Below are 15,212 nucleotides of genomic sequence, written 5' to 3'. Positions count from 1 at the left end.
GTTCTGAGTTGTGTTCAGTAGCTTGCAATCCAGAAGGAAATTGCACAAAGTAGGATCCTAACAACGAGTACCCAAATACAATCCGGATAAATCAATAAAAAAAGGAAACCAGTACATAAAAAATCTATGTTTTTAAACTAAACCCACATGGACACAACACAAGAAACCATATTTCGAAGCCTCTAAAAACTAAGATAAATACAGACACTCCCAGGAAAAATTGTCTCAAGCATGGCAGAGATCTGACACACATCTCAGCCCCTCAGACTCCATTTGTGGCATTCATCTATGTTGTACTCACAGTGTGGTGTAAAAGCAAACTCAATGGCAGTAAACAACAGTATCTTCTTGATGTTGTGGCCATTCTGACAAAAAAATTGTTTGACTTTTTCATTTTTCAGTATTTCATTTTGAAATTGGCTCTTGCTTTTTCACTACTTTATCTTCATCGTCAGAGCAAATAAGACACAACAATATCTCTGGATTCAGTCCACAAGTAGTTGCGGTTGGCAGCGCCGTGCACCAGCACTGGCAGAGGTTCTAATCATTCTCCTTCTGAACACAATGGAAATGCACACAAAATGTGAGACATACAGTATTTCTGCACAATTAGCAGTAGAGCCTGTGGCTGCTCCAGGTTGTGCCGACACCTGCTGGGAGCCACACTGTCTGACCGCCAAACTGCCTCTACATCTGCCTGGAAATACATCAAAAGTCACTCTGCATAAGAGCAAGCGTGCAGCAGAGCCCTTCTTATTTGAAATGAAGTGTCGCAGCCATTTGCTCAACTGATCCCGCTGGGGAGCAGAAATAGGAAAGTGATAAATCAATCTGCCAATGGCAGGTTTCCATCAAAGGGTAGCTGATAGCGTTCTTGTTCCATCGCAGTCGCGATGAGTAAATACAGGCTCTGTTACCGGATGTGATCACATAACACAGGGCTTTTTCATTCTGAATAAAAAACAATCTTATTGACAAAAGCAACAAAATAATAGAATAAAGTGTCTTGTTTACAGCCTCTGAAGTGGGCAAACATAAAGGAGAGTTTTCACATGAATCTAACACTCCACCGTGGTTAAAGAAGAACCTGGATTGAACGTTTGGCTCAGCTATTGGTTTTACTGCTATGCTTTCTACTGAAGCAACGTTTTGATCAGCGTAAATTGGACAAACCAAACTCTGTTAACCTTTTCCTGCTTGAGCAAGAGTCGATTACGCTCCAGTTGCCGCTGCTCTCTCTCTCTTGCTTCACCACTCACTTCCCACGTACACACACACTTTAAACACTGGCTCTGCTAGAAAATGACCTACGTTAACTCTTAACAACAATTGCTCTAGAGAGGGCCGTTCACGTTTTTGCGTCGGCCACCGTAGCTCTCCAACATGCTAGATATAGTCAGATCCTACACAGTGGACCTTTAAGTACAGTGCAAATAAAATTGTTAATTGGTCTAGTCCTGTCATCTGAGTCATGTGCGGAGACCACTTTGCTTTAGACTTGTTTAATAAATAATACAAAGAAAAATACAGAAAAAACCCAACAGTGGCCAGAATAGAACAAAGACACTGGAGCTTCCAATAGCATGTAAACACACCACAGAGTAATATCAGCTGTCAGCTATAATCACATAACAGCCTGCAGCAAATAATTAAAATGAAGTGCAGTGGTACATGGGATAAAACAATCAAAATGCACCAGTATGATCCCTTAATATTGTTTATGAAATATGCAAGAGTAAAAGAAAAGGAACCAGTGAATCACTGTTATATATTCAAGTATACTTGGCAGCACCATTTGGAGAAAAGTTAACACAGACTTATTCAATATAGGCTTCAGCTCGGAATTGAGAAATGCAATGTGTTTTTCAGACTGAACATTGCTCCATACTGTTCAGAGAATAGTAGATTAAAAACAAACCAACTACTTGGCAACTCACTTCACCCCTTTGGAAACCCCGCTGTGACATATGGCCAAGGGAAATGAATGAATAACACCTTCCCCTGCATCATTAACTCCTGTCAGACTCGTGAACAAAGCTTTCAGCCCCAAACTGCTCTACTGGTGCTGTTTATGTGCCAGCAGATTCAGGCTGTGACGGTATACTGGCCGGCTCCCAGGTGTCAAGGTGTGAATATGCATAACACTCCCCCGCAGCTATGGATGTGAACAATGCTTTTTTTTGTTAACTTGATTTAATTGAAGATCACTTCATTCAACTTTAAAGTCCCAAAGTGAGTGTTCATGTGGTATCAAAATCCTGGATGTGAGAATGTGGTGGCGATGTGTCTGACAAAAGAAACAACTTAACAATACAATACTACAAATGTGGTTTCAAGCTAGGGTTGGTAATCTTGAGAAACTATGCTAGATTTTTAAAATTATTATTAAAGGTTGCCAACTCTTTTCCAATGAAAGTAGATAGCAGCACCAGCTCCAAGTCGGCACAGTCCATCACTGACAGTCCGTCCCTTCAGGCCTCCCTCCAAAGAAACTCCCCCCAAAATTATCATCATGATGGAAACAATGAACATGGCTATTGTTAGTAATCACAGTCAGTAGGCAATTTGAGGAGGAATGCCATCCCCATTGTTAGCAAAATTACCTAAATGCATGCAAGAGAGAGTGCAGGGGCTGCGGGGGTGTGTAGTTGAATATGTTAGTCTAGTCTGCATGAAGCATTGACCCTTTATCTCACTGAGGTTTGAGCAAGTTAGAATCCATGGCCCCGAAAATATCAGCAGCCTAACTGTGCTGTGTATTGATCAATCCATGGTGTTGAAGTAGCAGACGGATTCGTTATTGTGAATTTTTCTCTCTGAGTCCCGCCGTTCTGTCAGTGTCGTCTTGGATCTATAATGTTCTCTAAATTATAAAGCCAAATAAGAACCAAAAGAATCGTTCATAGGGCGGTTCGCTAGTCGTGGGGTGAATGAAATGAACCGTGCCCCCTGTTAAAAAAACTAACAAATCGCCTACTGCTCACAGCTGTCAAGCAAGTAGCTCAAGGCTGGCCCACACTGAAGGGTTATTCAAACCCTAACAGATGTAGAAAATGTGAGAGAGCCCACACATAGCAACATGTTATGTAAAGTTTTGTTCCTATCGTGTGTGGTGAGCAACAATTTGGCCAAAACAGCACACCACACACTAACAGATGACAAGAGTCCTGACTAAACAAACGGAAATCTTGCAAAATCTCTCTTGCGATCAAACAGTGACTTTAGTGTAAACAAACATTGTGGACGACGGGCAGGAAGAATTGGCGATGTTATTTGTTACTTTGTACTGAAGATTCACAAAGGATGAGTGGATGAAACACTTGCGTTGTTGCCACAAATCAACCAGTTGGTTTTCCATTTCTGAGCTCCATCTTACTACTACTTAATGCTTCGCGTTTTGCATTAGCTCATGCATTAGTTGCGGCCGCTATGACTGCGATTGTTGTCCTTCCTTCTTCAGTCAGTCTAAAGGCATTTCTTTAATTTAACATTTGCAACTTACTAAACATACAAAGGGAGTGAGAAGTTTCTATGGGTGTTTTGGTACTTTTTCTCCTTGAAAAATTCCCAATTGGAATCAATTGTAACTGCTCTGAATCCAAGGTGACTACAGCTTCTGTCCACCATGGAGGAGCGAGCTACAAACATGTTAGAACCCAATTTCAAGGCTACAATGGGTGAGCATTTGACATTTCCACCCACGTTTTTGGTGGAGTATTCCCCACTGGATGATTTTTTTTCAACAGCAGTAGGGATTGGGAGCAGAGGTAAGGCTTGACAATATGAATCCTGCAGTGACTGAACGGATTCTGGCGGATCTATGAGTCAGATTTAGGAGCTTTGTTGATCTGATCCCAAGAAAAGCTGATGGAACATATGAGGCTCCGGCACACAGGCACATCAACTGTAACGCTGTAACGCACACACTCTGCACTTACATACAGCGTTCCTTCTCCTCGCCTCACATGCACTATTTTCTCTTCCCTGCAATGTGGAGAGGAAGGAGGCAGCTTTCTATTCTTTTCTGTTTCCGTATGTGACACGTTACAGCTACTTTCCGTGCCCCGTCTGGCCATAAATCCGTGAAATGACTTGGGCTCCAGCAGCAGAATTCATTGCTCATGCTCATCCACCAACGCTAAGCTGCCAGACACACATGCAACCGTTTACCCAGTGTGACCGTCTTTACACAGCAGCAGGGAAGCTACGGGCATCACTTTGCTATTATAATCACATTAGTAGAGTTAGGCGATATATGACAATAATTCTGACTCATACCTTTGTTGATGATGTGATGATATTAGGGTTGAGGTTAGGATAAGTGTGGCTAACACGTCATATGATATGACACATTACATATTTAATCTAAACAAGGAGTGGCTGATCAACAAGAAAAAATAATCTATATGACGACATCTGGAAAATACATTCAGTATCTGCATGAACACAAGAGGTTTCTCTCATTTGTTAGAGTCTAACCAAAACACTGTTGAGGGCGTTTTCACACCTGTAGTTTGTTTGCTCTGGTCCTAATCAGGGACCAAGTGTTACCATGCTGCATATTGCCTCGAGTTTGGTTCGTGCATAAGAGCAGACTTCCAGAATGCAACAATGGAGGGACAACTACTCGATCTTGGCCCTGGTCATCTTTTTTTTACCTCGTAGCAATTTTTCACTCAAGGCAAATGATACAGTTTGAAAATGAGGCGCAGAAATCAATGTATTGATGCACTTGAGTTGCCGAAGTCGCATATCAAGACGTACGGAGGACGGAGGACGGAGGGGGAGGCGTTATTTAACCCTCCTTAACTGTGACATTCTCATCGGCCAAAAAATATTTCTGTAGATCCATCCATGTGAATAGCGAGGGCAAGCGTTGGCTCTTTTGCAGTAATGTTGTCTGGTGTTGACATGCACAGCACAGCTCGCTACTGGAGCTGGTTTAAACCAAAAAAGGTGCAATGCTTTCTCCAGTTGGGCTGGATCGAGGTCGGATCATGTTCTCACCACAAATGAAGCATACCGAACCGTACCGTATTTTCTTTGGAAGCGAACCGAGACCGCCCCTTCAAGAAGGTTCGCTTGTTTTGGTGCTGCACCCGAGTGCGATTGCTGTGTTCACACGTGCCCAAAACGAACCGCACCGAGAGGGTAAACACTCCAGGGTTTGATTCAACCGAAGTAAACAAGGCAGGTGTGAATACGCCCTAAATTAGCAGTATAATAAGCTCCAAAAGTGCTGTAAAGACAATTTCAATGCAGTGCAGAGGTTTAAGTAAAATATCGCCAAATCCAGTGTGATTCTTTTATTTTCTGCTGCTTTTTTGGAGGGAATTAATGTATGACAGATCCAGAGTAACAGCAGACAGGAAAATAGTTTACATACTGTACTAGGGTTTAAATTTAGATATTTCACAATTTCTAAGGACTCATGCTGTATAATAGTGGAGGAGCGAAGAAATGAGGAGATATAAAAGAGCTGTTGTCAACTCTGATAGCAACACTTGCTCACTGTCTGTAGCTCAGTGTCACGCTTGAGCTGCTGACTGTAAATCAGAGCTGCCTCAGCTGGTCACATGTGGTAACAGAGAGAGGGTGAGAGAGAGGCAGAGCGAGGGATAAACAGAGAGGCAGAGTCCTCTGAGTGCCGGAGGGAGGGGTGGTGGATGGGAAAAACAAAAACAGGACTTTCACCCAGGAGACTGCTGTTCATATCCTGTGTGAAACACAAAAGTACTGACGACGTTATGTCCCATGATGATAAACCCAACCAATGATCTTTTTCCTAAACCTAACAAAGTAGTTGCCTAAACCTAACTGTGACCATTTCACAATGTTAACCACGTGCAAAACTTCTACGTCAAGATAATAGGCAAAACGAGTAGCGATGAGATCACATAGTCAACTGAAATTTTGTAATTAAAGGAAATATGAACAAATTGTAAAAACCTAGAGAAAAGGAGACGGTGTAGTGAAGGTCTGAATGGGTTTTATTATTTACTAACAATTATTTATTAACAAGACCGAAGGGCCATGGCGTGTAGGAGAAAGAGGGCAGACGCTTCAGTGCAAAATGTGGAATCTGCCGCAGTGTGAAAATTAAGAGCATAAAAAGGAAAATGAAGATGCTTCCTCCTGATTTTATACCATTTGACAGCAGGGGGTAATTTCATGGAAATCTTCTTTTTAGTGGAAAACAGTTACATTTTGGTAATTTGAAAAGGCGAGAAAAACACCATTCCAGCATGGATAGTACCAAATAAGCATAATGAGACAATTTCCAGTCCCCATCTAACTAAAGAAAGAAACCGGTTTGAGAATCTAATCACAACCAAGGACAGGAAATGGCAGTGACACAAGATGAAACTTGATTTCCCATACATTCTGTTTGATTAGTTGAGTGAAAACAAAATAAGTCAACATTGACTTTTAGTTTCGCACAGGACATAAACAGTGGTCACCTGGGTGAAAGTCCTGTGTTTGTTTGACCCATCTACCACCCTCCCGCCCACCAAACACAGACTATCATGCTCGTTATACTACATCAGCTGCTCTGAGCGTCTGATAACGGCGTGTTTATATCGGAGTTAGTTGAAAGCACGATGTGTTGGTATCAGATGCCAAGGGGCTAATACCAAGCTGCAGTATTTGACGAGTTGCGAGTGAGAACGGGTCGGCTAAAGTAAAAAAAACAAAAAAAAGGGCCAGGTATGAATAGACAGGTGCATGGTTCAATGAATGAAAGGACAAGAGGTTAGTCCCACAGCCAGTTTCCCCATCTTGTTGCTATGATACCTCTTCAAAATCACTGCCACCTGACAAACATTTGTCTGTGGCTTCTGTGAAACAGATGGCGGCTAAACATGGAGTTAGTGCACGTCTCCTGGGAGCCACTCAGACATTTGGTTTTATTCTTTAAAAATCTGTTGATTGGAAAACTTTGAAATGGTTTATACCAACACTGTTTTTGTACATTATCCTCTTTTGCATGTTAACATCACCTGTAATGTAGGCGTTATAAATACATGCATTAAAGGATTTGCATTTTGATGGTCTTGTTGCCATTAGCCAGATCATTAAAGCAAGAGGGGCAAAAAAAAGTGACAATTTTTTTCAGATGCAAAGAGATGGTCTTCGCCGACAACTCTCTATGATCCGACAACGTGTCGTGATCCTCAGAAGATGACAAAAGCATTCTGCTGGAACTTGCTGCGCCATGGGAGGAGGGCTGTGAAGCCTCAAAGCTTTGGCCTCTGGTGCAGGACTGCAAAAAATAAAGGATAGCAAGCTTGGCGGCGCAGCGGGTCGACCGCAGCATCAATATGGTGATTGCTGACACCGTTTGGCATCGACAGAAAGGGAAAGAAAGATGTAGCTTGCTGGATGAGGCATGACGCATCGAGAGCCTCTTGAGTCCTCAACTGAAGGATGTTATGGGTGAAACACCTTATCAATGTATGCTATGAATGTTTCTCATATAAACCTTATGCCTAGATTCAATGAGTAGTTTAACAGCATTAGGGCTTGTTGGGCTGAAAAGTTCAAAATAGGGCTGCAATAAATAATTATTTTCATTATCACTATATCTGTTGATGACTGAGGGCTATTACTAAACATCTCCGAAGTTTAGGTATGAAACCTCAGAGATTTGAATGACTATAGTGACATAAATGGGAGGAGAGCGGCTGTTTCATTTTAGCTAACTATGTATAAGCAGCTTCAAACGTCCACAGCAGGTTGATAACTGTAGAGAGAGAAAGGCTGCTATGGAAAATGATGCTACCATTCAGCAACACTGGAGGGATCCTTTAACGACCACATTAATAAAACTGGAGGTCATTTCTATAATTACAACATGTGTATTCTAACTCACCTTACGGGCAAACGTCACAATGTTAAAAAAAAAAAAAAAAAACCTGCCTCATCATAAGTTAATTTGCCCCAGGATAACTGTTACAAGCAGTTCTGGCACATAATGAAGTTATAAATATAACAGGCCATTAGTATGACTGTAGGCTCTGTAGATGCTGTTAAGCAGAGCGAGGTAACTCCGCGTCAGCAGAACTGATTGGGAGGGTTTCTTCCCATCTGTGTGTGTGTGTTATGAAAGGAGAAGTACCTTTGTCAGGGTGGGCCGGGCCGTTAATGACTCACACAGATTGATTCCGTTTTGTGAATAAGAATTAGATCATGAACTGCTTAAGAATAATCACATTTTATTTCAACTCGCAGTAAAGAGGAAGTCTCCGCACAGCACCGTACAACATGAACAAACGGTTGTATTAAGACAGCTTTATTACAAATTACTGGCTTATTACCTAAATCTGGAGATACAGTCATTTCTGACACATTTTTTCTTGGATTTGATTTTGTCTGATTAGTAACATTTGTACTTGTTGGCTTAAAACAGCTGGTAAACTGTATCTATTGTTAGATTTCCCACCCCTGGAGTGACAGAAGTTTGGCCGTGTGGGAATGAGCTCAATATCCTTTGCACCCACTCAATGAATTGCCAAAACGTAAATGCGTAATTTGTAATTTAAAGGTCCCATAATGTAGAAAGTGAGATATCCATGTCTTTTTTTGATTATAAAGCAGGTCGAGATGCTACACTCTAAGTAAAGAAATCTGTAGAAAAACAGATAATGTCCTGGCAGAAAATTACCAGGACATTTTCTGTTAAGTTTACGGACATTTCGTCAACCCTAAAATGGAAATTTCTGTTGATTTACAGTATATCCTCCGTATCGAGCCAAATAACAGACCCAACCTTTACATTCTGGAGGGAAAACAGACACTAGCATTTGTACGTTACCTATCAGTCTCTGCGGACCTCCTGAGGCTAAAACTGGGGCTAACTCTACCTCACGTCCACTGAAGTCTAAAATATAAACATTGGTAAAACGTAAATTACGATACCAAACTTGCGATAGTCTCAAAATAAGTCAGCAAAATATTCCTGGCGTATCCGGTAACGTTAACGGTCGACAACAGCTGAACTAAACAACAAAATAGCTTTCCAACTAAAACAACACTGAGCTAACGTTAAGTCCTTAACATAAATCATTTTGATTAGACCTTAATTGGTGATTTTCTTTACCACAGAAGTGTGAGAAAGGTTTCTCCACATCCGAACTAAACTTTGCCGTGCGCGATGGTCTCTGCCTCTCCCTAATTTCACGCTAGCGGAGGTTCTTGTTCCCACAATGCAATGCGTATTTAAAAATAAGGCTAAAACTCCTGTGAACAATCGATAAAGAAAATTCCTTCATATTAACACGGTACATTGGCATTACAGATTTTTCTTAGTCACACATCCGGTATTTAAAAATGGTGCCTTTTAAACGAGCTGTCGGGACTTCCCAACCCGTTCTCTTTCTCAACTCATCACATACGGACGTTTTGGTCAGGACCCCTTGGCGTCGTTGTCTAACACACTGAGTAGCCCTATGCGTCAAACTACAATGCTCAACTATGGATGCAGTGACCACGTGGTTAACGTTATGAATTCATCAAAAACTGTTTAGGCAACAAAACTACTCGGTTAGGTTTAGGAAAAGATTGTCGTCTGAGTTACAATAAGTTAACATAACTTAAAATAGTCAAGTTTTGGTTTCACATGTGACACGAATAGTGGCTCCCTTGGTGGTCCTGTGTTTGTTTGATACGTCCATCCTCCACTCTGACCCGCCCTAAGTGGAGTAATTGGTCTTTAAACTACGTCACCAGACTATCAGACCCCAACAGCTGTGACAAAACGTTGGTATTTGACATTAGAAAGGCCTGAGAGTCTTGAAACAACAACACACAATACCATAAATACAACAGTTCTTTTAGAAGTTCACAAACATTGCACTCTAATGATAAAAGACCAGCAACTATCTAAACCAAATTAATGTATAACTGTCTACAAAATGAATTAATTATTGAATTGATTTATTTAAAAAACACAAACACATTTAGAATGTGAGGTCAGTGTTTTCTGATGAGTTGCCTCCAATTGGTTAGAGGTCTTCTGTCTCTACATAATACTACCACTAATAAACATTTCAGAAGTGGCACACATTAACTTCCATAACCTGTTAGGTCTCATTGACGTATTAAACTTGGGTATTCAATGTGAATGTGGATCTCTCTCTCTCTCTTTCTCTCTCCCTGTGGATACGGTGTTGTGTTTGAGTGATTGCCTCAGTGGTTCCTGGTGTGCTGTCCTTAAACTCACTGCACACCCCCACAGGTGTTATCAGTTCTTCTGGCTGATTACAATTCTGCTCAGGTTGAAGGTGACACAACTATGCTGGGATGTACGTGAGGCCTCCGGATTCCTCCTTTTCAATGATAAAGGTGTAATTTGTCCCATGCTAACAGCTGTCAAAAAGCTAACAAAAGAGTCAAAGAGATGTCAGTCAAACACAGTCTGTACACGCCTCAAACTGACCTGAGATGAGCTCTAATCAGACCGAATGAGTCAAAACACCTGTGTGGGTGCACCAGGAGCTTTGAAGTGCCTTCATGCTCTCTTATTTCCACTTCAAACAAGTCAACATGCCATTGTGTGTATGCAAATTGTATTTTATTTTACTACTAGATGTAGTTTGGGCAGCCTTTTGTTGACAAGTGATTTATGTTTCGAGGAGTTCTTTTGTTTGTTTCGATATTTTAAGTTCATAGACTAAAAATCCATTTAGATTATTTGTATGGGCTGTGTTCCCAACCTGAAGCCAACACTCCTTTAACTTTGGAAAAAAAAATCTTTAAGCATTGAATTATAGTCAAGTAAGCCGCGAATGCAAATACAGACACACTCATGTTGCTGCTTTTTCCACCACATTCTTACAGAAAATGATTTCTCAGCTAGGTGAATTAATGTGTGAACCAGGAATTAAAGCACCACACTGGAAGGCTGAACCACACTTTATAATAAATCACTTTTTCTCTCCTCTATAATGCACTTGCTCCCTGATTTATTATGCAAGGGGTTCAACGCTGAGCATTGATTTGTGGTATTCTGCACAGAAACTGTCCAGGGTTATTCTCTCCGACATTGTAACACCGGCCACTCAACCGGAGACCAGAGCCGATTGAAGTTCACTTTGTCCTCGGGTCTCTAAAGCCTTAATTACAGCCCGACTCATTTCTTATCAAAGGACAGTGGCAGTGCGAGGGGGGTGTTAGAGCAGACGGCCTGCAGAGGTTAAATCCCTTCCCTGCAGCTGTGTAATGTTCTTCCATCCATCCTGAGGACAGAGGGGCCCAGAATCATCCTGGGTTCCCGGCTAATTTCACACCACTGACTTGTTCTTCACTTCCCACTCACACAGGGACGTCTGAGGGTGGAAGGGAAGGGAGGAGACAGCCCGTTCTCATTCCCAGGGCGTGAAATACAGAGGCGTTGTCACGGCCGTCAGAGTTCGGTACCGCCACAGAAAAGCACACTTTAGCACCGGGCGTTACATTAACTACAATGTAAGCCGATCCGCAGCAGCAGTAAACGTTCCAATAAAGTGCACGGGGAGGTTGGTGACGTAGTTTAAAGAGCAAAAAGACACACATCGGGTAGGCGGAAGGCGAGGTGGATGGGTCCAACAAACACAGGGCTTTCATTCAGGAGACCGCTGTTCGTGTCCTGTGCATCACGTTAAAATCAGCTGTTTGTTCGTGTCCTGTGTTCACAACGTTCAGTGTTGTTTTCACCATACAAACGTGATAGTTTTAAGCCCAAGCATGCAGTTCTATCCTAAACCTATAGTGGTTTTGTTGCCTAAACCTAGGGGCGAGACAAAGCGGCGGTATGTGACGAGTTAGGATGAGATTGTGTTGGAAAAGAAGGTTTTCTTCGTCTGAATCCTAAATTAAAAGTTTGCTTTATTGGATGTTTGTCATGATTTATTTTGATTAAATGTGCCAAAAATATAGCTTATGAGACTCCTTTGTCCTTGTTTGTCTATTCATATTATTGTTTTTTTCTTTATTTTATGTTATTTTCCTTATGACAAGGATATCTTGACAAGCAAATAAACGATTATGATGTCACTGGTCATGTCCCCACATCCCTTATTTCCTTCCCAAAGACCTGTATTTGGTCATTAATACAATTAAAGAGAGCTGTAATTCAAGTGTGCAGGTACTCCTTGTATTGCAAACTTATTGAATTTCTGTATCACTCCGCCTCAAACTATTTCTTAAAAAAAATACTACACTATCGTAGTACTACTTTGCCCATTTATTGTTTCCACTCCACTCAGCGGCAGCAGTGGGAGGGTTCGGTCTCTGAGCTCTGATGGGTGTTAACCTCTAAATGAGTCTGAAGGCAGCGGAACATCTCATTACCGTGGAGACGAGAGGTAAACACATCCTTCAACGAGGGACCGTGACAGAGAGCACTAATTAACAAGGAATTAAACACTTTCTTAAGAGGGGCTGGTGAAGGGAGAGTGAAAGAGAAAATAACACAGACAGGTGCACGCACATACACACACACACACACACACAAAGCTATGCAACAATGGAAAGGAGATGTTTACTGCGAAGAGCTGCTGAGGAGCCGGAGACACTCTAATAAAAGCAAAGCCACACATGCTGAACAGAGTGGACCGGAGCGGTACACACTGTAGCAGAGCAGTCTTTTGTTTAGTAATATACAATTATACTTTCATCAATCCTGTGGAAATTGGGCAGCCATCATTAAATGACCAATTACTGCAGTCCTCAGCTCACAAGAGACATGCTGCTAAACAGATGTGTGCTACCAACCCTGTTTCCTAAAAAGTATGTTCCCGTACGACGACGACTGCATTGTGAATTACATTTAGAGGAGATAACGTTTGTTTTTGACGTATAACAAATATGTTTTCTAATGATAGTCAGCAGACGTCTGTGTAGGGAGGAGGTTGCTGGAGGGGTAGAGGATGGGTCAACCAAAGAAGACTTTTACCCAGTAGACTGCTGTTTGTGTCCCACGTGAAACCTAAAGGTCAGCGTTCACTTATTAGGGCCCGAGAACCGACAAACAAGGCCCTATTGAAACTGTAGTGTTTCTTATTATCTTTTTCTTTTTCTTTTCTCAAATGAATCACCTTTTTGAGGACCTTAACATGCTCGAAAAGTTGTTAAACTTTGCACACTTATCAGACGCGGTGAAAAATTCCGGTTTCACCTACATGTATGAAATTTGGCAGACAGATGTAACATGTAGAGACGCACAAAAAAGCCTCTTGGAGGTATACGCAAAACTCAACAGGAAGTTAGCCATTTTGAATTTAATGTGCAATTTTTGCCCATTTTCGCCCATTTTTGGCGTTTTATAGGCCGTGTACTTTAACGAACTCTTCATACAGATTTCATCAGATCGACTTGAAATTTGGTCAAGACCATCTTAAGACTTTAAGGATTAAAAGTTATTCAAATGGTGAGTTTTCACTGAACGACCTGACCGTGGCGTGGCGACCATTTTGAGCCATTCGCCATGAAACAGGAAGTTGTTGTAACTCCACTGTACATAGTCCGATCTGCCCCAAATTTCTTGGACATGATAAGGGTCCAGTCTTCAGGACATTTACATGCAAAAATGCACTCATAGCCCTGTCCCAAGACGTCAGCCACGCCCCCTTTCATAACTCATGAACCGTTTGTCGTAGAGTCTTGTGGCAGGCGGCATTGCACTCGTCAGAGTTCCTGTTTCATTGTGTAATTAATAATTTTAAGCCAAACCATGATGTTTTTTTTACTAAACCTAACCGTGTATTGTTGCGTTTTTTGTTTTGTTTTAATTTACAATGTGTTTAAAACTGTTTAAAACTGCAACTGTTATCCGGGAGAAAATATGTTTCCCTCAAAACGCAATTGAGAATACAGTTTAGTTGTATGGGAACATCATTTTATAGGAGGTTGGTGCCACAGAGGTTTGTCTCCGAGCTTTTATTTAATACATCTGAATGAATCGGTCGACTTTTCATTCATTAAGATGTAGCCATTTGCCACAACAGATGCTATTATTACTTAAAGAACTTGTAGTTTGGAGAAATTAGTATTTTACGTTCACTTTCCTGACATCAGGGTTTAAAGTTCTAAGATCCGAACTGGTGACTTTTCAGGCTTTCGTCTTCACACCATGTAGCGAGGAACACACACCTACCTCAATAGTAACATATTAAATAACTTTATATACATATAAATACTGTATTGTTATCATATCCATCTATCTTCTAGTGCAATACAATACCGACTGTGTGCAAAAGGTTTGTTGGGGCACTTGGGGAACTGAGCCGCTACAAAACACACACACACTTGTAGGTGAGTAAATGGCCAATAAACAGCTCTTGAATCTTAAATCATGTCTCTATATTGAGACCACGTTCTTTTTTTTTTCTAAAGACAATAGGTCAATGAGCAAGATTCAGGGAAAAGTTTCTCATACCAGTGGCTATTGAAAGGACAGAGATGTGGTTTGACTACTGAGCCTGTCGAGCAGGTGGGGCCGTCCAAGCCTAAAGCAGCACAGCAGTCTTTGCTTGGGTGAGAGAAGGATTTAAAGGCAGCTAAAAGGTACTTTAGGTCAGAGCGAGAGAGTTGTGTCTCCTGTCAGAGGGCTCATTAGATTCACTGCAGGGACTAATGGTACGTGAAAATATCACTTAACAAGAGGAAGGCTCACCCAACTTTTGGCACATTCCTCTGTGTATTGACAACAAATGGGAATATCGATTCAGGTGTTGCTTAAGGTTGATGGAATATATATCATCGGGCAAAACACACAAACAACATCATAACTTTAAAATGCCATTCCACAATGGTGTGTCCTCTGTACCTTTGTCGCTGAAGTCGTCGACCAGGATGACCTCTGCGATGAGCTGTGGAGGAGAGCGGTTGAGCACGCTGTGGACCGTCCTCAGCAGCGACGACCAGCCCTCGTTATGGAACGGGATGATGATGCTGGTGTTGGGCAGCTTCTCCGCGTACAGCTTCGGTTTACAGCTACACAAACAGGCAAAATAAATACAGAAATTAAACACTTTTACAACTCTCTTTTTTTCTCCATCCACCTTATTGAGAGAAGGAAGAAAGCATCTGATTCACATTCCTCATTCAGCAACCACCTTTCTTCTGGTTACACACACTCGCCTCCTCAGCAGATCCCGGGTCGCTGAGGTTACATATGAATTCAGCGCTCAAATGGATGTGTTTAAACGGGCTGGAAGACAGCAGTTCCACAT

At 41.6% G+C, this 15,212-nt stretch overlaps 1 protein-coding gene across 2 annotated transcripts in view; it reads right to left on the bottom strand.

Moving 5' to 3' along the window:
- Positions 1-15,212, bottom strand: part of LOC119476275 (polypeptide N-acetylgalactosaminyltransferase 10-like) — a 65,958-nt gene that overhangs the window by 27,553 nt on the left and 23,193 nt on the right. For both annotated transcript variants that reach the window (XM_037749653.1, XM_037749654.1), the window contains exon 4: positions 14,807-14,973. In XM_037749653.1, the coding sequence (XP_037605581.1) occupies positions 14,807-14,973 (167 nt within the window). The remainder of the gene's footprint in view (positions 1-14,806; positions 14,974-15,212) is intronic.

Source organism: Sebastes umbrosus, chromosome 17 (genome assembly GCF_015220745.1).
Source record: "Sebastes umbrosus isolate fSebUmb1 chromosome 17, fSebUmb1.pri, whole genome shotgun sequence".
Taxonomy (NCBI): Eukaryota; Metazoa; Chordata; class Actinopteri; order Perciformes; family Sebastidae; genus Sebastes; species Sebastes umbrosus.
The sequence above is the reverse complement of the archived record's forward strand: the minus strand, read 5'-3'. Positions and strand labels throughout refer to the sequence as shown.